This window comes from Bubalus bubalis, chromosome 7, assembly GCF_019923935.1.
Source record: "Bubalus bubalis isolate 160015118507 breed Murrah chromosome 7, NDDB_SH_1, whole genome shotgun sequence".
Lineage (NCBI taxonomy): Eukaryota > Metazoa > Chordata > Mammalia > Artiodactyla > Bovidae > Bubalus > Bubalus bubalis.
The window spans coordinates 1,721,212-1,744,357 of record NC_059163.1 but is presented as its reverse complement, the minus strand read 5'-3'; the positions used below and the strand labels follow the sequence as shown (position 1 = coordinate 1,744,357).

Below are 23,146 nucleotides of genomic sequence, written 5' to 3'. Positions count from 1 at the left end.
TCATAGGGGAATGGAATGCAAAAGTAGGAAGTTAAGAGATACCTGGAGTAACAGGCAAGTCCGGCCTTGAAGTACAAAATGAAGCAGGGCAAAGGCTAATAAGAGTTTTGCCAACAGAACGCACTGGTCATGGCAAACACCCTCTTCCAACAACACGAGAGGCAACTCCACACAAGGACATCACCAGATGGTCAACACCGAAATCAGACTGATTATATTCTTTGCAGTCAAAGATGGAGAAGCCGTACACAGTCAGCAAAAACAAAACCGGGAGCTGACTGTGGCTCAGATCACGAACTCCTTATGGCAAAATTCAAATTTAAACTGAAGAAAGTAGGGAAAAGCACTAACCATTCAAGTATGACCTAAATCAAATCCCTTATGATTATACAGTGAAAGTGACAAATAGATTCAAGGGATTAGATCTGGTAAGAGTGGCTGCACATCTATGGATGGAGGTCTGTGACACTGTACAGGAGACAGGAAGCAAGACCATCCCCAAGAAAAAGAAATGCAAAAAAGGCGAAACGGTTGTCTGAGGAGGCCTTACAAATAGCTGTGAAAAGAAGAGAAGTGAAAGGCAAAGGAGAAAAGGAAAGAAATATTCTCCTGAATGCAGAGTTCCAAAGAATAGCAAGGAGAGATAAGAAAGTCTTCCTCAGTGATCAATGCAAAGAAATAGAGCAAAACAACAGAATGGGAAAAACCAGAGATCCCTTCAAAAAAATCAGAGATACCAGGGGAACATTTCATGCAGAAATGGGCACAATAAAGGACAGAAACAGTATGGACCGAACAAGCAGAAGAGATTAAGAAGTGGTGGCAAGAATACACAGAAGAACTGTACAAAAAAATCTTAATGACCCAGATAACCATGAAGATGTGATCACTCACCCAGAGCCAGACATACTGGAATGCAAATCAAGTGGCCTTAGGAAGCATCACTATGAACAAAACTAGTGGAGGTGATGGAATTCCAGCTGAGCTATTTCAAATCCTGAAAGATGATGCTGTGAAAGTGCTGCACTCAATATGCGAGCAATTTTGGAAAATCTGGAAAACCCAGCAGTGGCCCACAGGACTGGAAAACTCACATGGCCCAAAGAAGGGCAAAGCCACAGAGCGCTCAAATGACCGCACAGTCGCACTCATTTCACGAGCTAGCAAGGTCATGCTCAATATCCTCCAATCTAGGCTTCAACAAAAACTTCCCAGAATCAAAAACTTCCAGCTGTACAAGTTGGATTCATAGAAAAACAAGAAAATTCCAGAAAAACATCTACTTCTGCTTCATTGACTACACTAAAACCTTTGACTGTGTGGATCACAACAAACTCTGGAAAATTCTTAAAGAGGTGGGAATACAAACCATCCTACCTTACCTCCTGAGAAATCTGTATGCAGGTCAAGAAGCGACAGTTAGAATTGCGCATGGAACAATGGACTGGTTCCAAATTGGGAAGGTAGTACATCAAGGCTGTATATTGTCACCCTGCTTATTTTTAATTTATGTGCAGAGTACATCATGAGAAATGCTGGGCTGGATGAAGCACAAGCTGGAATCAAGATTGCTGGGAGAAATATCAATAACCTCAGATAATGCAGACGACACCACCCTTATGGCCAAAAGTGTATAGGAACTAAAGAGCCTCTTGATGTAGGTGAAAGAAGAGAGTGAAAAAGCTGGCTTAAAACAACATTCAGAAAACTCAGATGATGGCATCCAGTCCCATCACTTCATGGCAAACAGATGGGGAAACAATGAAATACTGACAGACTTTATTTTCTTGAGCTCCAAAATTACTGTAGACGGTGACTGCAGCCAGGAAATTAATTAAAAGACACTTCCTCCTCGGAAGAAAAGCTATGACAAGTCTAGACAGTGCATTAAAAAACACAGACATTACTTTCCTGAGAAAGGTCCGTATAGTCAAAGCTATGGTTTTCCCAGTAGTCAAGTACGGATGTGAGAGCTGAACTGTAAAGAAGGCTGAGCGCCGAAGAACTGATGCTTTTGAACTGTGGTGTTGGAGAAGACTCTAGAGAGTCCTTTGAACTGCAAGGAGATCCAACCAGTCCATCCTTAAGGAGATCAGTCCTGAATATTCATTGGAAAGACTGATGCTGAAGCCGAAGCTCCAATGCTTTGGCCACGTGATGTGAAGAGCTGACTCACTGGAATAGACCCTGATACTGGGAAAGACTGAAGGCGGGAGGAGAAGGGGACGACAGAGGATGAGGTGGTCGGATGACATCACTGACTCAATGTCCATGAGTTTGAGCAAGCTCCGGCAGAGGGTGAACGACAGGGAGGCCTGGGGTGCTGCCGTCCATGCGGTCACTGACAGCAGGACACTGAGCACCTGAACAGCAACAGCAATGCAGCGAGATGAAAATGAGACACAAAGGCGTCTATGGATCCCAAACATGACGCTGAACCAGAGAACGCAGACGCCAAGTGCTGCGCACCGCGTGACACCTTCTGTAGAGTTCAGAACTCCAGAACAGGGCAACTCTGCAGAGGGACGGAGGTGAGGCTGTGCATCTGAGGAAGAGGAGCAGGAGGGGTGGGCGGGGGAGGGGGCGGGAAGCGGACGAAGGGCGAAGCCTGACTGGGGGCCTCGCTGCAGCAGAAATCAACCCAAAGAGATCGGGGTCACTGCAGGTGACAGGGATTCATTCCGCCATTAAGAAACAGCTGCCCAGGATGTCCCTGGCACTCCTGCAGCTAAGGCTCTGTGCTCCCAACGTAGAGGGCCTGGGTTTGATCCCTGATCAGGGAACTAGAAGATCCCATAGGCTGCAACTGAGAGATTCAGCATGCCGCAACTAAGACTCGGCTCAACCAAAGAAATAAACATTGTTTTTTAAAAAAAGAAATAGCTTCTCAAGTGCACATCAAAACCACAATGAGATTAACACCTCTCACCTGTCAGAATGTCTGTCATGAAAAAGACCACGTATAACCACGACTGGTGAGGATGTGGAGGGGCGAGAAGCCCTGTGCACTGCTGGTGGGAAGGCAAGCTGGCGCAGCCCCGTGAGACACGAGGAGCTTCCTCAGCAAACGAGTGACAGAGCTACATACAACCTGGCAACTCCACTCCCGGGTAGATATCTCAAGAAAACGAAGACACTAATTTGAAAAGACACACACACGCCAATGTTCACAGCAGCACTGCTTACAGTAGCCGGGACGCGGAAGCCGCCGAAACATCCATCGACGGGTGACCAGGTAGAGGAAGAGTATACACAGACGTGTGCACAATGGAACACTGCTCAGTGCAGTTCAGTTCAGTCGCGCAGTCGTGTCCGACTCTTTGCGACCCCATGAATCGTAGCACGCCAGGCCTCCCTGTCCATCATCAACTCCCAGAGTTCACTCAGACTCACGTCCATCGAGTCAGTGATGCCAACCAGCCATCTCATCCTCTGACGTCCCCTTCTCCTCTTGCCCCCAGTCCCTCTCAGCATCAGAGTCTTTTCCAATGAGTCAACTCTTCGCATGAGGTGGCCAAAGCACAGGGGTTTCAGCTTTAGCATCATTCCTTCCAAAGAAATCCCAGGGCTGATCTCCTTCAGAATGGACTGGTTGGATCTCCTTGCAGTCCAAGGGACTCTCGAGAGTCTTCTCCAACACCACAGTTCAAAAGCATCAATTCTTCGGCGCTCAGCCTTCTTCACAGTCCAACTCTCACAAACATACGTGACCACTGGAAAAACCATAGCCTTGACTAGATGGACCTTTGTTGGCAAAGTAATGTCTCTGCTTTTGAATATGCTATCTAGGTTGGTCAAAACTTTTCTTCCAAGGAGTAAGCGTCTTTTAATTTCATGGCTGCAGTCACCATCTGCAGTGATTTTGGAGCCCAAAAAATTAAAGTCTGACACCGTTTCCACTGTTTCCCCATCTATTTGCCATGAAGTCATGGGACCAGATGCCATGATCTTCGTTTTCTGAATGTTGAGCTTTAAGCCAACTTTTTCACTCTCCACTTTCACTTTCATCAACAGGCTCTTTAGTTCCTCGTCACTTTCTGCCATAAGGGTGGTGTCATCTGCATATCTGAGGTGATTGATATTTCTCCCGGCAATCTTGATTCCAGCTTGTGCTTCTTCCAGCCCAGCGTTTCTCATGATGTACTCTGCATAGAAGGTAAATAAGCAGGATGACAAGATACAGCCTTCACGTACTCCTTTTCCTATTTGGAACCAGTCTGTTGTTCCATGTCCAGTTCTAACTGTTGCTTCCTGACCTGCATACAAATTTCTCAAGAGGCAGATCAGGTGGTCTGGTATTCCCATCTCTTTCAGAATTTTCCACAGTTTATTGTGATCCACACAGTCAAAGGCTTCGGCATAGTCAATAAAGCAGAAATAGATGCTTTTCTGGAACTCTCTTGCTTTTTCCATGATCCAGCGGATGTTGGCAATTTGATCTCTGGTTCCTCTGCCTTTTCTAAAACCAGCTTGAACGTCAGGAAGTTCACGGTTCACATATTGCTGAAGCCTGGCTTGGAGAATTTTGAGCATCACTTTACTAGCGTGTGAGATGAGTGCAATTGTGCGGTAGTTTGAGCATTCTTTGGCATTGCCTTTCTTTGGGACTGGAATGAAAACTGACCTTTTCCAGTCCTGTGGCCACTGCTGAGTTTTCCAAATTTGCTGGCATATTGAGTGCAACACTTTCACAGCATCATCTTTCAGGATTTGAAATAGCTCAACTGGAATTCTATCACCTCCGCTAGCTTTGTTCATAGTGATGCTTTCTAAGGCCCACTGGACTTCACATTCCAGGATGTCTGGCTCTAGGTCAGTGATCACACCATCGTTTCTGTCTGGGTCATGAAGATCTTTTTTGTACAGTTCTTCTGTGTATTCTTGCCATCTCTTCTTAATATCTTCTGCTTCTGTTAGGTCCATACCATTTCTGTCCTTTATCCAGCCCATCTTTGCATGAAATGTTCCCTTGGTATCTCTGATTTTCTTGAAGAGATGTCTAGTCTTTCCCATTCTGTTGTTTTCCTCTATTTCTTTGCATTGATTGCTGAGGAAGGCTTTCTTATCTCTTCTTGCTATTCTTTGGAACTCTGCATTCAGATGCTTATACCTTTCCTTTTCTCCTTTGCTTTTGGCTTCTCTTCTTTTCACAGCTATTTGTAAGGCCTCCTCAGACAGCCATTTTGCTTTTTTGCGTTTCCTTTCCATGGGGATGGGCTTGATCCCTGTCTCCTGTACAGTGTCACGGACCTCATTCCATAGTTCATCAGGCACTCTATCTATCAGATCTAAGCCCTTAAATCTATTTCTCACTTCCACTGTATAATCATAAGGGATCTGATTTAGGTCATACCTGAATGGTCTAGTGGTTTTCCCTACTTTCTTCAATTTAAGTCTGAATTTGGCAATAAGGAGTTCATGGTCTGAGCCACAGTCAGCTCCTGGTCTTGTTTTTGCTGACTGTACAGAGCTTCTCCATCTTTGGCTGCAAAGAATATAATCAATCTGATTTTGGTGTTGACCATCTGGTGATGTCTATGTATAGAGTCTGCTCAGCCACCAGAAAAAGAGAATTTTACATTTACAGCCACACAGATGGACTTGAAGGGCATTATGCTAAGTGAAACAAGTCAGAGAAAGACAAATACTGTACGACGTGACTTGTGTACATGGAGTCTAAAAAATGAAACAAACTAGTGAGTATAGTGAAACAGAGAAGCAGACTCACAGACAGCGAACCCGTGGTTATCAACAGGCAAAGGAAGGTGGGAGGGCAGGGCAGGGGCTGGGGTTAAAAGATACAAACTACTGTGTATAAATTAGATAAGCAACAAATACGTAAGGACATACTGCACAGGACAGGCGAACGGAGTCAATATTTTATACCAACTGTTGTTCAGTCACTAAGTTGTGTCTGACTCTTTGGGACCCCGTGGACTGCAGCACACCAAGCCTTTCTGTCCTCCACTATCTCCCAGTTTGCTCAAACTCATATCTATTGAGTCGGGGAAGCTATCTAACCATCTCATCCTCTGCTACTCCCTTCTCCTCCTGCCTTCAATCTTTCCCAGCATCAGAAACTTTTCCAATGAGTCATCTCTTTGTATCAGGTGGCCAAAGTACTGGAGCTTCAGCTTCAGCATCAGTCCTTCCAATGAATATCAGGGTTGATTTCCTTTAGGATGGACTGCTTGGATCGCCTTGCTGTCCAAGAAAACTCTCAAGAGTCTTCTCCAGCACCACACTTCAAAAGCATCAATTCTTTGGCACTCAGCCTTACTGACTATAAATGGAGCATAACCTTTAAGAACTGTGAATCACTGCTGTACAACTGAAAACTTACTGTGTATCAACTTTATCTCAATAAAAAATACGAAATCGCTTCTCAAGAGACCAAATGAGATGCACTTCTATGCTGACTGCACAAGACCACTTACAAGACACAGCACGGAGCAGCTGAGAACATGAGGCTGTGGGAAGGGGAGGAAGGGAAGAGAGCACAGGTGTGCCCGAACAGTGAACACAAGGCCCTGAGGAGAGAGGCCGCCACGGCAACGACTGGCGTTTAATCAACAGCCTGTGTCCATCCAGCAGAGCCCTAAAACCTAGAGAGCAAAGCTGGAAAAACCTGAGAAAAAAGGACACACACGCACAGCAGGCCACGCTAACTGACCCGACTCAGAAACGGAGAGACTGAGCACACGGAGCACAGAGCATGACCGACGAGAGTGGAGCGCGCGCGGGCAGGCCCTCTACCTGAATGCCGAGAAGGCATCCTCAGGCACACATGGAACATTTAGACAAACCTAGCCACGTCCTATGAGACTGAGGCGACGGCTCACAGTGCAGAGTTCTGACAAAGCGTGACCCACGGAGGAGTGAGCCTCATGGACTGCATAAAGGGACAAAGGATGTGACACCGGAAGGTGAGTCCCCTGTCGGAAGGCGTCCAATATGCTGCTGGGGAGAGCGGAGGAGAACCACTAACAGCCCCAGAAAGAGTAAGCTGGGCCAAAGCGGAAAGGATGCTCAGCTGTGGAGGTGCCGGTGATGAGAGTAAGATCCGATGCTGCAAACAGCACTGCACAGGGACCTGCAACGTGCGGCCCACGAGTCACGGTCGGTCGGACATGGCCAAGCAGATGGTGAGAATAAGCATCCACATCTTAGGGGTCCAAAATGGACGGGAATGGGCACACTTAACTCAGATGACTGTTGTATCTACTAGTGTGGCAAGAATCCCATAGAAGGAATGGAGAAGCCCGCAAAGTCAGCAAGAGTCCAAAATGCAGTGCTTGGGTACAACCTCAAAAATGACAGAATGATCTCAGTTTATTTTCAAGGCGAGCTATTCAACATGTAATTCAGGTCTATGCCCCCAGCCTTTCATACTGTGGCTGACTCACTGGAAAAGACCCCGATACTGGAAAAGACTGAGGGCAGGAGGAGAAGGGGACAACAGAGGATGAGATGTTTGGATGGAGTCACCAACTTGGACATGAGTTCGAGCAAGCTCCGGGAGTTGGTGATGACAGGGAAGCATGGTGTGCTGCAGCCCGTGGGGTCGCAAAGAGTCAGACACGACTGAGCGACTGAACTGACGCCCCTACCACTGATGCCAAAGAAGCTGAAGTTGAACAGTTCTATGAAGACCCAGAGGACCTCCTAGAACTAACAGCAAGAAAAGATGCTATTCATCACTGGGGGCTGGAATGCAAAAGTAGCAAGTCAAGAGATACCTGAAGTAACTGGCAAGTTTGGCCTTGGACAACAAAATAAAGCAGAGCAAAGGCTAACCGAATTCTGCCAAGGGAACGCACTGGTCACAGCAAATACCTTTTTTCAACAACACAAGAGACAACTTTACACATGGACATCACCAAATGGTCAATACCGAAATCAAACTGATTACATTCTTTGTAGCCAAAGATGGAGAAGCTGTATACAGTCAGCAAAAACAAGACCTGGAGCTGACTGTGGCTCAGATCATCAGCTGCTCATAGCAAAACTCAGACTAAAACTAAACAGAGCTGGGAAAACCACTAGACCGGCCAGGCACGACTAAAATCAAATCCCTGTGAGCATGTGGCAGGGCAATGATAGATTCAAGGGACTGGATCCTGTTAACAGTGTTCCTGAAGAACTATGGGTGGAGGTCCGTAACACTGTACAGGAAGGCAAGCGCACAAAGCCACCCCAGACAGAAGGAAGAGCCAGAGGCACCGGGTCTCTGAGGAGGCCCTACAAACAGCTGAAAGAAGGAGAGGAGGGGAAAGCCAGGGAGAAGGGGAAGGCACACCCCACTGAGCGCAGAGCTCCAAAGAGCAGCACAGAGGGCCGAGAAGGCCTTCTTCAGCGAGCACCGCAGGAAACTGGAAGAAAGCAACAAAAGCATAAAGACAGAGATTCCGCAGGAAAAAGGGAAAGGGGGCATTTGGCCAAGGACAGAAATGGCAGAGAGCTAGCAGACGCCGGAGAGATCAGCAAGAGATGGAAAGAATACACAGAACTGTACAAAAAAGATGCTAATGAACTGGGTTACTATGGTTGTGTGGTCAGCCAGCCAGAGCCAGGCATTCTGGAGAGCGAAGTCAAGCGGGCCTTAGGAAGCACCGCTGGTAATAAAGCTAGTGCAGGTGGAGTTAATTCCAGAGTTAGAGTTAGTAATTCCAGTAGAGTTACTCAAAGCCTGAAAAGGACGATGCCATCAAGGTGTTGCATTCAATATGTAAGCAAATCTGGAAGACCCAGCAGTGGCCACGGGACTGGAAAAGGTCAATCCTCATCCCAGTTCCCAAGAAAGGTAGTACTAAAGAATGTGCCAACCATCGGACAGTCGCACTCATCTCCCACGCTAGTATGGTCATGCTTAAAATTTTGCATGCTAGGCTTCAGCGTTATGCAAACCAAGAACTTCCATATGTCCGAGCTGGTTTTAGAAAGGGAAGAGGAACCAGAGATCAAATTGCCAATATTCCCTGGATCATAGAGAAAGCAAGGAATTCCAGAAAAAATCTACCTCTGTTTCATTGACTATGCTAAAGCCTTTGATTGTATGGATCGAAACAATGTGTGGAAGGCTCTTAGAGAGATGGGAGTACCAGACATCTTACCTGTCTCCTGAGAAACTTGTATGCGGGTCAAGAAGCAACAGTTAGAACCCTGAATGGAACAACTGATTGGCTCAAGACTGAAAAAGCAGTACAACAGGGCTATCTGCCGTCACCCTGTTTAACCTGTATGCTGAGCACATCATGAGAAATGCCGGGGTGGATGAGTTACAAGCTGGAATCAAGGTAGGCGGGAGAAACATCAACAACCTCAGAGATGTGGAAGATACCACTCTAATGGAGAAAGTGAAGAGGAACTAAAGAGCCTCTTGATGAGGGTGACAGAGGAGAGTGAAAGAGCCGGCTTAAAACTAAATATTAAAGAAACTACGATCACGGCATCCGGCCCCGTTGTTTCATGGCCAACAGAAGGGGAAGCAGTGGCAGTAGTGGCAAATCCCCTCTTCTTGGCTCTAAAATCCCTGTGGATAGTGACTGCAGCCAGGAAACCAGATGACTGCTTCCTGGCAGGAACGCTCTGACACCCAGACAGCGTGCTGACAAGCAGACGTTACCCTGCTGGCAGAAGTCGGTCCAGTCAAGCTTATGGTCTTCCCAGTGGTCACGTACGGTTGTGAGAGCTGGACCGTGAAGAAGGCAGAACGCCAAAGAATTGATGTCTTTGAACTGTGGTGCTGGAGAAGACTCCTGAAAGTCCCCTGGACAGCAAGGAGATCAAACCAGTCAATCTTAAGGGAAATCAACCCTGAATCCTCGTTGGATTGATGCTGAAGCTCTGGTATTTTGGTCATCTGATGTGAACAGGCAACTCACTGGAAAAGCCCCTAATGCTGGGAAAGACCGAGGGCAGAAGGAGAAGAGGGTATGAGGGGATGAGAAGGCTGGACGGCATCAACAATGCAACAGACGTGAACTAGGGCAAACTTCGGGAGATGGGAGGGACAGCGAGGCCTGGCATGCTGCAGTCTTTGGGGGTGGCAAAGAGTCGGGCATGGATGGGCGACCGAACCACCACCACCACCACATATTAGTATATCTAATTGACAAGGAATCACTGTAAGACAAGCCACGAGGTTCAACGGTAACAGCATTAAATTCAAAGTCAGTATGATTACAAGTAATCCAAGAGACAGGTTTGGATATTTACAAATACTTCTAAAAACAATTCAGTGTTGAAAACAGAAATAACCTCGATTGGATAACACTTAAAACTGAGCCAATACTGCTAGCAATTCAAAATACAGAGCAGTAATCAGGTTTCCAGCACACCTGACGGCAGAATCGTCAACACTGATGGGGAAGAACCCCATGCAGAAAGGCAGGAGAGCAGCCACCTAGAGAGACCCGCCAGCCCTGCGGGCGCCTCGGCTGGGCAGCTGGTGTGCAGGCCGGGCCGCCCGTGCGTGCGTGCCGTCCCCATCCTCCTGTGCGGGCACGGGCAGGCGGAGCGGGCAGGTGCCCCCTGGTCTTCGGGTGAGATGAGCACAAGAGAGCCGCTCCCCTAAGGCAGCTGGCACCCAGCTCCAGCTCCCCGGCCCTCAGAAGAGGCCCAGAAGATGGGGAGTCCCCACACTGTCGTGCGCCCCACCTTGCCATGGCATCTGCGCCCTGCTCCCGAGAACAAGGAACCGGGGGAACCAGGTCCACGACCGATGGCATCTGTAACTCGGGACCTGGTGGCGCCTGCCATCACCACCTCGCACACCCTGAGCAGAGCAGGGCACCTGGGCAGGAGCAGAGCAGAGCGCGCCTGCCAGCAGCGGAGAGGACGCTGGGGGCGTGGAGGGGAAGGGAGCGGCTGGCACTCAGGCACCCCCCCGCACACATAACGGCAGTTACGGATGGAGCAGAGTGGAAGGACCGAGGTTTGTAAAGACTCTCAAGTCCCTCTTTGGAGACACAACTGACAGACTTCTGGCGAGACTGGCTAAAAAAGAAAAGAAAAAGCACAAACACGAGGAATAAAAAGCTGTATCTACAGGCATGGTAGCAACTAAAACAGATCCCGAACACAAGCCGACAAGAATATAATTTACCACAGCTGACCTGAAAAGGGGCTTCCCTGCTGGCTCAGTGGTAAAGAATCCACCTGCAATGCAGGAGACCCAGGTTCGATCCCTGGGTGGGCAAGATCCCCCAGAGAAGGAAATGGTAACCCACCTCAGTGTTCTTGCCTGGAGAATCCCGTGGACAGAGGAGCCTGGCGGGCTACAGTCCATGGGGTCACAGAGAGTCAGGCATGACTGAGTGACCAAACACACACACGACTTGAAAACAAATGGGAAACGTCTTCTCTGTTCAAGAAACTGGAGCAAAAGTTCAAAATGCACCCCCAGCCCTGCACCGCTATAGAGAAGGCAGGAGGCCGTGACCTGGGCGCTGGGGCGGGCAGGGGGCAAGGTTGGAGGCGGACAGGCAGGCGGGGCCTGGGCCAGAGGAGGAAAGGACAAGAACCACCGGGTCCTCGGGCGGGGGGCGTGCACCCGGGAGGCGGGCTCCTCGGCCGCAGGGAGACCGTGGAGTGTCAGCAGGGCCTGGGCAGTCCCGGGCACAGCGGGGCGGCCACGGTGGCACTTCAGGAAGGACCCAGCGGGCCGGGGGGGGGGCAGCGGGGCGCAAGCCCAGGCGGAGGGGCCAGGGGACCCAGCGGGCCGGTGGGCAGTGGGAAGCAGCCCAGGAGGAGGGGCTGGGGCCGGGGGAGAGCTGGGGAGGGCAGAGACCCCCAGGACAGACACACTCAGGCCTGTGACCAGAGAGCCGGGATCCAGGCGGACGTCTGAAATCGAGGTTTCTCGGTGTCCACTCAGGACACGGTCTCGGTGCCAGGCTCTGAGCGAGGCCCACAGGGTGGGCAGGCACGGAACGGGGAGGCCAGCATGACCTCTGGAGACAGAGCACTTTCAGCACTGGGCCTGCAGGCCTCGCTAAACACGTCCCTGACCACGGGGACACTGGCATGGCCCCCACACCCATGGCCTGGGCCCACCTGACAGTGCCAGGCCCAGGGGCGCCGGCCAAGGGGGCAGCACAGAGGGTCAGAGGGGGCAGCTCCACTCGCAGCGAGTGCCCGAGGCCAAGGGTAGACGGCCTTCTCCCCAAGTAAGTGTAGGCCTTCCCCGCTGGGGCTGGGCGCGCTCCCCTGGGGCCTGAGGCCAGGGACTCGGACACGGGCCCCAGCCCAGACCCTCAGACGCCCCGCGGCAGGGCAGGGTCACCAGGCAAGCACATCTGGCCCCAGACATAGGGCGGGGGAAGGAGAAGGGGCCATGGAGGAGGCCCCCGGGCATGGGGAGAGCCCACAGCCCGGCCCACACCAGCACAGGGGCAGCGCCAGAGACGCGGGTCTGTGCCAGCTCCAGGGCCAACCTCGCCCACCACCTCTGCAGGCGCGGGCTGGCACTGCCCCCCACAGGAGAAGGACCACCACCACCACCACCACACACACGACCCATCACCGCCACCACACACATCACCACTGCACACACACCCCCCACTGACACTGCACACACCACCACCACCACCACCGATACACAGTGGTGCATGACGTGTGCAGTATACGCATCAGCGTTATACGGGAGAAGGCGACGGCACCCACTCCAGGGCTCTCGCCTGGGGAACCCCAGGGACGGCCGAGCCTGGTGGGCTGCAGTCCATGGGGTCGCGAACAGTCGGACACGACTGAGCGACTTCACTTTCACTTTTCACTTTCATGCATTGGAGAAGGAAATGGCAACCCACTCCAGCGTTCTTGCCTGGAGAACCCCAAGGACGGTGGAGCCTGGTGGGCTGCCGTCTGTGGGGTCACACCGAGTTGGACACGACTGAAGCGACTTAGCAGCAGCAGCACCATCATACACACTACACACACACACACACACACACACACACACACCCCCCACTACCACCGATATATAGTGGTATACGATGTGTGCAGTATACACATCACCACTATACACACGCACACACACCACCACACAGGCCACCACCACCACACCCACACCAACACTGCACACATCACCACTATATACACACACCACCGCCACCGCTACACACACACCCCACCGACACTACACGCGCATCACCCACACTGTGCACACCACTGACACTGCACACACCAGAGAGACCAGGAACAGCAACACACCACAGTCACTTTACGAGGCTCCAAAAGACATACAAGACAAGACGCCTTCCACGAGCCTCAATGAGGTGACTCCCTTCACAGGCCGATGCCAAGTTCTCAACCAGACATGAGCAAACTAGGCCAGGGACGCGTACAAAGGCTGTCTGCAGAAAGACCTGCACAAAGACGCTCACAACAGCTCGACTCAGAACAGTCTAAGTCTGGAAATGACAGAAACACACGTCAACGATAAACAGACCCCAAACTGCAGCCCATCTCTACAGCTCACGCAGTGAAAACAAGGAACACGCTACCGGTGCACCACGCTCAGAGCATTACACCAGCAAAGACACACGCGACACTCTGGAGACAGCAAAGCCACGGGGACAGAAGCCGCGCCAGGGGCTGTCAGGGCTGGGGGAGGGGAAGGGCCACTACCAAGGGAACAAGGGGACATCTGGGGGTTCTGTGTCTTAACCATGGTAACAGTGTTGACACAACTGTATAAATCTGTCAAAACTCAGGGAACTATATATACACTTAAAATGGGTGAATTTTACTAGACGTAAATTACATCTCATTGGAAAGAAAAAAAGTTCAGCGGTTTTAAGCACCATGAACAAAGAAGCCAACCACACAAAAGCAATGGAAGGTTTAAGTCTGCAAACACTGGTTAGCATTACACCTCTGTGGTCCTTGGGACCACTTTTTTTATGAGGAGAGAAGCCTCATTTCTGGATGCATCATCCAGGCAAAATTAGAGTCAGGAAATGAGACTCTCATCCTGGAGAGACTGATTATGGGCCATGACAGGCATTTCCACTTGCCTCCAAACCAGGACGGACATAGCAACTATTCTCCCAAAGCAGTCAGGCCACTGCAGAGGAGCTGGACTGGAAACAGGAGCCAAAGACAGTAAAGTTTAGGAAGCAAAGACAATGCATGAGCTGGGGAAAGACTCAAGAATGCCTACTGGAAGTGAACCAAGAACAAAGAAGTACCAGGAACGCTGAATAGGCCTCCATTAAGCAACTGAGGACCAACCTCGACAGCACATTAAAAAGCAGAGACATCACTTTGCTGACAGAGGTCCGTACGGTCAAAGCTATGGTTTCTCCAGTGGTCATGTATGGATGTGGGAGTTAGAACATGAAGAAGGCTGAGTGCCGAAGAATTGATGCTTTGAACTGTGGTGTTGGAGAAGCTGGACTTGGCCCTTGGACGGCAAGGAGATCAAACCAGTCCATCCTAAAGGAAATCAGTCCTGAATATTCATTGGAAGGACCAATATTGAAGCTGAAGCTCTAATACTTTGGCCACGTGATGCAAAGGGCTGACTTGTTAGAAAAGACTCTGGTGCTGGCAAAGACTGAGGGCAGGAAGAGACAGATTGCCGGAGGACGAGATGGCTGGATGGCATCACCGACTCAATGGACATGAGTTTGTGCAAGCTCCAGGAGATGGTGATGGACAGGGAAGCCTGGTGTTTTGTAGTCCATGGGGTCGCAAACAGTCGGACATGACTGACTGAACAACAACAAAAAAACTGAAAAAAGACCAAATACTTTAAGTGGACAAGAAAGGAAACAAAAGTAAAACGATAAAAGCACAAAGATCTGCAGGTGAGAAAACGAAAGACCACCTGTGCCATCCTTTTAGTCTCTTGTTCTCTATCTATTCACTTCTTCATTCACTCATTCACTCATTGTGGTACCCAAAATATCTGAATGGCAGAGCTGGTGATGGACAGGGAGGCCTGGCGTGCTGCGGTCCCTGGGACACGACTGAGCAACTGAACTGACTGACTGAGCCCTGTTTTTGGTACGAAAATACACAAAAAGAGCTGCCCTCTTGGAGAGCATATTCCAGTGAAGGAAAAAGACAAAGTGAGTAAGTAACATACACAGTATATTAGAAAGAAGTGCTAAAGAGAAGAGCAGGCAGGAAAGAGGGCTGGGCAGGAGTCACACCAGTGAGAAGCCAATTTCTGTTCTGATGAACGACGGGATTCTGAGCTGCAGCTGTTTACCGCTCTACTCCAGAAGCCGGCGCGTGAGCTGGTGCCGCCTTCCGGGAAACCCTAAACAGAAGCCACAGCTCAGCGGAGGGCAGGCAGGAGGCTTCTGCCACGTGGCAGCGGGCCTGCGTGGGGGCTCAAGTGGACAGCAGCCTCGGGTCAGGAAGCAGAAAGTGTGGGGGGGGCTGTCACGGCCGCATGCAGAGGCAGGAGCACAGAGACCACAGGTCAGAAACAGCCAGCAGGCAGGAATCAAAGGCACAGACAAGCCCGAGATCGCGGGGCCTCGCATGGCTGCAAGGCAACTCCCTCCAGAACCCAAAGGCCCAGTCTGAAAGCCCTTTCGGGACTCCACGGTGGTCCAGCGTCTCAGGCTCTGCCTGCCAGTACAGGGGACACGGGTTTAATCCCTGGTCTGGGAAGATCCCACAAGCCGCGGGGCAACTAAGCCCGAGGACCACCACTACTGACCCGCACTCCAGAGCCCGTATGCCTGCGAGCTTGTGCTCTGCGACGAGAAGAACCGCAGGGGGAGCCCGCAGCCCGCAGCCCCCCTGCACTTCACGCCAGAGGGAGCCCAAGGGCAGCCGCCAAGACCCGGCACAGCCATGAATTGATTAAAGAAGAAAAACCAAAGCCCTTTCAGAACCAGGGCCCACGAAGACGCTGTCAGGGCTGAAGATGCTGATGTTCTCAAGAAGGCTTCATTGAGCTGAGGCATGAAAAGGAAGGGGGCAGAATGGGGTGGGGAGCCTGACCTGAGAACTGCATCTGGGAGAGAAGTTTAGGCAAGCTACCAGCACATGGAATCATCTAGAACTGAGCGCACACAAAGCCGCCTAGTTTTTCAACAAATTGTACCACCAAAGAAATCCTGCGACCGGAAGTAAAATGCTGAAACCCGCCCTGAGGGCTGCCGAGCTCGCTGACTGACTGGCGGGGGGGGGGGGGGACCCGGCTGGCGGGCAGCGCGGGAGGCGCCGGTGCGGGCAGCCCCGCGGGCACTCACCGCCGGCTGCTCGGGGCCGCCGTGGCGCGCGTCCTTCTCCACGGCGCGCCGGCAGTCGGGGCACACCCAGAGCGGCAGGTGCAGCACGCTGTTGCCCTTGGGCGCCATGGACAGGGCCAGCTTGCTTGTGGTCTTCACTCCACTCTCTAAGAACGAAGCGTCTTTCCTCTCGCTTCTGCACAGAAGACAGTAATCCCCAGCGGGGTAGGGTGGTGTTCTATGATTCATCCCAAAATTAAAAGGAGTCTGGAACAGAAAACAACAAAAAAAAGTTTTTTCAAAACATGAGCCACAAAGCCAGGACCACGCAGACTTTACAGGCCTCACACTTTAGTGCGCACGTGTGTTCACACTTTAATGCGCACGTGTGTTCACACTTTAATGCGCACGTGTGTTCACACTGAGAAACATCAAACGGGGAATCTGCTGAATAAAACTGTGCCAAGCATTCCAGAAACTCATAATGCATACCTCCAATAAAAGAGCGATACCATAAAGAACATCTAAGGAGGAGGCAGAAATCTGTCTTCACCCCTTCACCTAGCCTTCTGTGTTCCCCCCATGTGCTAGGAAGCGTCGGCCTCAACTCAGACTGAGGAAGCACCAGGGCATTTCCTTTTTTCTTTTAACCATCAGCAAAGTTCAGGGAACTCCCTGAAAGTCTAGTGGTTAGGACCCCTTGCTGTCACTGCCGAGGGCTTGGGTTGAGGACCTAAGATCCCACAGGCTGCTCAGTGCAGCCACAAACAGCAGCAGAGGTCGAAGCCCCGGGTCTAGAGGTGTCTGCACTCAGGGCTCAAGGCTGGGCGGCAATCCGGCCTGAGTGCACCTACAGAGCCAAGCCACCTCTGAGGCGGGCTGTCCAAGCTCGAGTCAAGATAAACATCTAGGAGGCTGACAGCAGCCACACATAAAAACATCCAAGACCGGCCTCCCTCCAAGCGTGTCTCACTATCTACCTCCACTTTTCAAACAGGTCCTAAACTGAAGGGTGAGGGTAGGCAGGAGGAAGAGGAAAGATCATGACTCCAGATCCTTTCTAGTATCAACCTCATTATCAGAAAAATAAAATTAGTCTTAAAAACACACAGGCGACCAGGTTTAAAACAGGCCTAAAGTCACCAGGTGAGCAAGTAGCAGCCAAGATTTTAGTCCGAATCAGCATGAGCCCAGAGGCATCACGTGCAGCTTAGCGGAACCACCCTGCAAATCCTAGAGAGTGGCTCGAGAGAGGTGCACCTGGCCGCAGGCGAGCAGGGAGGCCAGGCACAGCCTTCCCGATGCAGCCTCACCAGCCAAGGTTCCAGAGCAGAGTGCCCGCGCTGTGCACCCGGCAAGCGGGCAGGCAGACCAGGACCCTGCTGGGGCCGTTCTGGCCGGAGCACTGCCCGCCTGCTCCCCCGCTCCGCCCGGCCGGCAGCCCGGCTCTGCACTCAGCCCCGGAGCTGCCCCTGCCGTCCTCACTGGGGCATGCACCGCCGCTGGCTGGCCTGACCCTGCACTGATGTGACTGCCGCCACCACGGCCAGAGCGCTCCCAAAGGCTGTCAGCAAGGCCTGGAGGGGCCAGGTGTCGGTGCTCAAACAAGGGGGTGGACGGGATGAATGAAAACATGAGTGATTACAAGGATGGGACAGCACCGTTAAGACACAGAAGCGTAACGTCTGTTCTTACCTACAAAAACCAGTGATCAAACCTGCTTACACCCGTCACACCCACAGGTGCGCCCTGGGTTTCACCAACCCAGCTCAGCAGCCCCCTGCATGTCTGAGGGCGCTCACTTTAACGGCTGGGCATGGCTGCCCCCGGGAGCAGCTGCCCTTCTCTGTCCCAACAGGTCCCAAGCCCATTGCTGGAGGAACAGCCCCAGGCCTCAGACCTCTGCAGGCTGCCTTTCTACCCAGAGCAGGAGACGCTGGGCCCAAGGTGACAAAGGTCCCCAGCAGAAACAGAATGCTAAGAGGCAGAAGTGAACTGAGAGCACCCAGCTCAGGGTCCATCCCCGTAGGGCTTCCTGTGAGCAAGACACTGGCCCCAGCATGGAGACACACGGTGAGTAAACCAAGATCCCTGCCGGAGTGAGAGCAATTCTCCTCAAACACAGGGACAAGGTAAAACATCTGTGCTCTTAAGTCAGAACGTTAAACAGCGGCGACTGAGCAGAGACAGCAAGAAAAAGTGCCTGTGGTTGAGGATGATGCCCTTCGTCACTGCAGCCATCGAGGGCCTCCTTGAGGAGGCGTCTCAAGTGGGGGCTGTGGCCAGAGGCCTTGGGGTGTGGACAGAGAAGGGGGCAGGGAGCCGCGGGGCCCGGCCTCACTCACATCTGGACATGGAGACAGGACGTGCGAGGAGAAGAGATGAGAGAAGGGAAGGGGCGAAGAGGCCAGGGTGAAACTGCTGCAAAGGCAGAGCCCCCAGGACGGAGAGAAGCTGGACTGCACGTGGAGCAGCCTAAGTGGGGCCAGCTCGGGCACAGGGGCCTGACACAGACCGTGCACGGGCCAGACGCCCGGGTCCTGCTGGCCCGAGAGCGACGTCGGACCAGCGGACACAGACAGAACCCCGACAGCCCACCACGCTAGGTTGCTTCTCCGCCAGGGTGCAGACACGAAGTTGCCAAGGGTGCAGAGCAGACAAGGAGGACAGCGTGGCTTTAATGAGAGCAGAGCTAAGTGAGACCCGAGGGCTAAGGCAACGCAGACGGAAGCAGCCGCGGGAAGAGCTGGCAGAGGGGCGCTGGCATGGGGGGCAGCTGTGGACACCGGTCCTTCCGGGGCAGGGCGAAGGCTGGAGGGGAGGCTCAGGGGCGAGGACGCTCAGCCAGCCTGGGGGCCCTGTGAGGAGGCAGCTCATAAGAGGAGTGCGTGACCCAGGTTTCTCCTTACAGAGAAACCCTGGCGTGCGAACAACGAACTCTGGGGTGGTCATCACATGTGAGGTGAGCGCAGGGGAGCAGAGCAGTCAGACTTTGGGGGCTCGCCTACCCGGGCAGGGGGCCCCTGGCAGCGGAGGACGGGCTGCAGAGGTGAAGAGCAAGACTTAACGGTGGCACGTTACCCACCCAGACAACGTGGAGCTAGACACCTGGGAGAGCGGGCGCAATCCCTTGGGCACACGGCCTGTAAAGCCAGACAAGGTGACGGCGGAGTGCAGATGTGTCCCGACGCCCAGAGACTCCACTCAGCACGGCAGCCGGTCCTCGGGCGGCAAGCGCGCCCTGCCCTGTCTCCTCACTGCCTCGTTCTCCCGCCCCGCCCCAGGCCACCGCGCAGAGTTCCCACTCCACAGATTCACGGGGCAACTCCTGGACTCGTCTGCAACGAGCAGCATCACACAGCATCTCGTCTTTTGTCGGGCCTCTCTCATAGTATCATCACTTGGAGATGATCCTGTGTGTGGCTCACGAGACTGCTCCTTTCACTCCTGAGCAGTGGCCCTTGGAGGTAAGCCACCACTCGCTTACCATTCTGCTGTCTGGACGCAGGCAGCCTGTCTCCCGGTGTCAGCTTCACAAACAGTACTTGCTATGAACACTCATGTATAAATCTTGCTGGGAACACGTGTTTCCTTCTCTTGCATAAATACCAAGGAATAGAATAATTGGGGTATCTAACTTCTAAGAAACTCCCGGGACTTCCCGGCAGTCCAGTGGTTAGGGCTCTGTGCTTCCACTGCAGGGGGCACAGGAGCCCTGGTCAGGGAACCAAGATCCCACATGCCATGTGGCTTGACCAGAAAAAAAAAAAACAAAACCAAATTGCCAAACTTCTCCCAAAGAGCACTGCTAAGGACTTCCAGGTAACCGACATGCTCACCAATGAAGTTTCAATTGTGACCGCCATAGTGAATGGGTAGCCCTGGCTCAGTGTGGTTTTCTTAATAATACATTAAATATCCTTTCACACGCTTATACAGTATCTATTCAAATTTTTGGCCTGCCTTAAGATTAATCAATTTTATTATTAAGACAGTTAGCTTTTGGTTTTCATGGATTTTTCCCTATTAAAAATTTTTTTGTTTTACTGCATTTTGCTTTCATGTTATTATTTCATTACTTTGAGTATCTTTGGGTATAACTGGCTCTCTGACTTTCTACTTTCTTAAGGTGGAAGCATAGGACAGTGAACCCTTTCTCTTGCAGATGGTTGAAGCTGCACATGTCCCTGTCAAGCACTGCTTTGGCTACATTTTACAAATTTTGATATGCTGTTTTCATTCTCATTCAGTTCAAAATATGCAACCACAAAATTAAAACACACTTGCTCCTTGGAAGAAAAGCTATGACAAACCTAGACAGCATATTAAAAAGCAGAGACATTATTCTGTCAATAAAGGTCTATCTAGTCAAAGTTATGGTTTTCCCAGCAGTCATGTATGGATGTGAAAGTTGGACCATATAGAAAGCTAAGCACCAAAGAATTGATGCTTTTGAATTGTGGTTACTAAAGACAACTCTTGAGAGTCCCTTGGACTGAAAGGAGATCAAACCAGTCAATCCTAAAGGAAATCAGATGCGAAGAACTGACTTATTGGAAAAGACCCTGATGCTGGGAAAGATTGATGCTGGGAGGTGAAGGGGACAACAGAGGATGAGATGGTTGGATGGCATCACAGACTCGATGGACTTGAGTTTGAGCAAATTCCTGGAGATAGTGAAGGACAGAGAGGCCTGGCGTGCTGCAGTCCATGGGGTCGTGAAGAGTTGGACACGACTGAGTGACTGAACAGCAATAATCTACAACGGGCAAATGAAAAACTGCTGTCAGAGTGCCTCTAACTTCTCTGACTGTAGTCTGCATCCCTTTACAAATCTGAAGGTACTGAAAATCACGGGAACCAGTTATCTTGTAAAGGACATTAACAGTCTTCAGAGCAATATACAGAAATCACCAGAAGGGAGAGAAAAATCACATAAATAGAACAGAGACTCAGAAAGGCTTTTGCTGCTGCTAAGTCGCTTCAGTCGTGTCCAACTCAGTGCGACCCCATAGACGCCAGCCCAGCAGGCTCCCCCATCCCTGGCATTCTCCAGGCAAGAACACTGGAGTGGGTTGCCATTTCCTTCTCCAATGCATGAAAGTGAAAAGTGAAAGTGAAGTCACTCAGTTGTATCCGACCCTCAGCGACCCCATGGACAGCAGCCCACCAGGCTCCTCCATCCACGGGATTTTCCAGGCAAGAGTACTGGAGTGGGGTGCCATTGCCTTCTCCCAGAAAGGCTTTCAGTCAGTCCCTAAATGGGTCAGTCACATTTGAAAATTGAGTGACCTGAAGTAATTCCAAAAGTAGCCATTCACATAGCTGGTGAGCACAAGCCATCAAACAGGGCCCTGGCCCTGAGCAGAGAGGCAGTGCCAGCCCCTTCACCTGCACTCCCATCACCACCACCATGCCCTTGGCCACAGCGGGGCAGCTGTGTCACAGAGAACCACAGCAGAGGCTAGCCAGGGACCTACCCACACAAGACTGATCCCCACAGGCAGTGCCTGCTTTCTGAAGGACCCCTTACCTCCCATAACAGAGTTGATGACGCTGAGTCAGTCTCCAGGGTCGTTACTAAAATTGTTACGGTCAGAAAACTTCACAAGGTGGGGACAGGAGTCAGGGCCCTGGGCATAGGCACTGCGTGGGATGGTTAAGAGTGCTAGGGGACAGGGAGGCGTGCTTGCCCAGGAGCTGGATAGCCAGGGGAGAGGAGACAAAGCCCCCAGCTAGAGGCAGGCGGAGCACAGGCCCACACAGGGAGCACAGAGGGCGCACACGTGGGTGGCAGCAGCAGGGGGCGAGGCTCAGGGCCCCACACAGACTAGTGTCTGCTTCGGAGGCCCTGGCCAGGCACGCAGGGGCCGCCAAAGCCTTTGCTCCCCTCTGGTCTCTCAACCGGAGAAGGCAATGGCACCCCACTCCAGTGCTCTTGCCTGGAAAATCTTGCCGGGCCCTGCCATCTGCCTGAGGCCTCTCCCACTGACCAGCCCCTTTCTTTATCAGGCCATCCGTTTTTTCTTCTTTCCTGCATCATCTCCATTAGGATACAAACATGCTATTACTCCTCCCAGGCTGAAGGGACAAAACCCTCTTAACCTCACTTTCACCTCCATGTACTAACTGCCAATCTCTTTACCCTCCTTCTCAGCACCGCCTTCCGAGCTGTCCACGCCAACTCTAAGAGAAGTGAAATGCAAGTTGCAAACATGAACCCTGTAATAAGTTAAAACCGAAAACACAGGTAAAAACAAGGAGCTAACCCACCCAGTACAGCGGCCAAACCAGGGGCACCGACAGCACGTGCTGGCAGGCTGTGGAGCAGCAGGGCTCAGCGCTGCCGTGCGCATGCAGACGGGGCAGCCGCTTCGGAGGACAGTCTGGCGGCTTCTCACAGAATTAAACATCCTCTCGCCCTGCGACCGGGCAATCGTGCTCCTCAGAATTCACCCAAATGAAAACAGACATCCACACAAACATCTGCACACAGATGTTTCTAACAGTTTTACTCACAGTTGCCAGAACTTGGAAGCAACCAAAATCTCCTTCAGAAGGTGAATGGATAAACAAACTGTGGTCCCGCCGGACAACAGATTATTATTCAGTGCTAAAGAGAAATGACTTATCAAGCCATGAAAAGACATGGAGGAACCTTCAGTTCAGTTCAGTTGCTCAGTCATGTCCGACTCTTTGCGACCCCATGAACAGCAGCAACCTTAAATATATGTTATTTAAATGAAATATATATTATTAAATGAAAGAAGCCAATCTGAAAAGGCTATAAACTGTGTGATCCCTACATGACATTTTGGAAAACTATGCAGACAGTGAAAGATGAGCGGCTGTCGGGGACGGGGGAGAGGGCAGGCACAGGCAGGACACGCAGGGTCTCTTAATCAGTGTGATACTCAACGGGGCACACAGGCCGTTCGACGTCTGCCCAA

The 23,146-nt window shown here is 51.6% G+C and overlaps 1 protein-coding gene across 5 annotated transcripts in view; it reads right to left on the bottom strand.

Annotated features, from left to right (window-relative positions):
* The window catches only part of FAM193A (family with sequence similarity 193 member A), a 154,804-nt gene that overhangs the window by 69,742 nt on the left and 61,916 nt on the right, over positions 1-23,146 (bottom strand). For all 5 annotated transcript variants that reach the window (XM_025289574.3, XM_044945542.2, XM_006074638.4 and 2 more), the window contains one exon: positions 16,218-16,463. In XM_025289574.3, coding sequence (XP_025145359.1) covers positions 16,218-16,445 — 228 coding nt within the window. In that variant the 5' untranslated portion in view covers positions 16,446-16,463. Of the gene's footprint in view, positions 1-16,217; positions 16,464-23,146 lie in introns of those variants that run through there.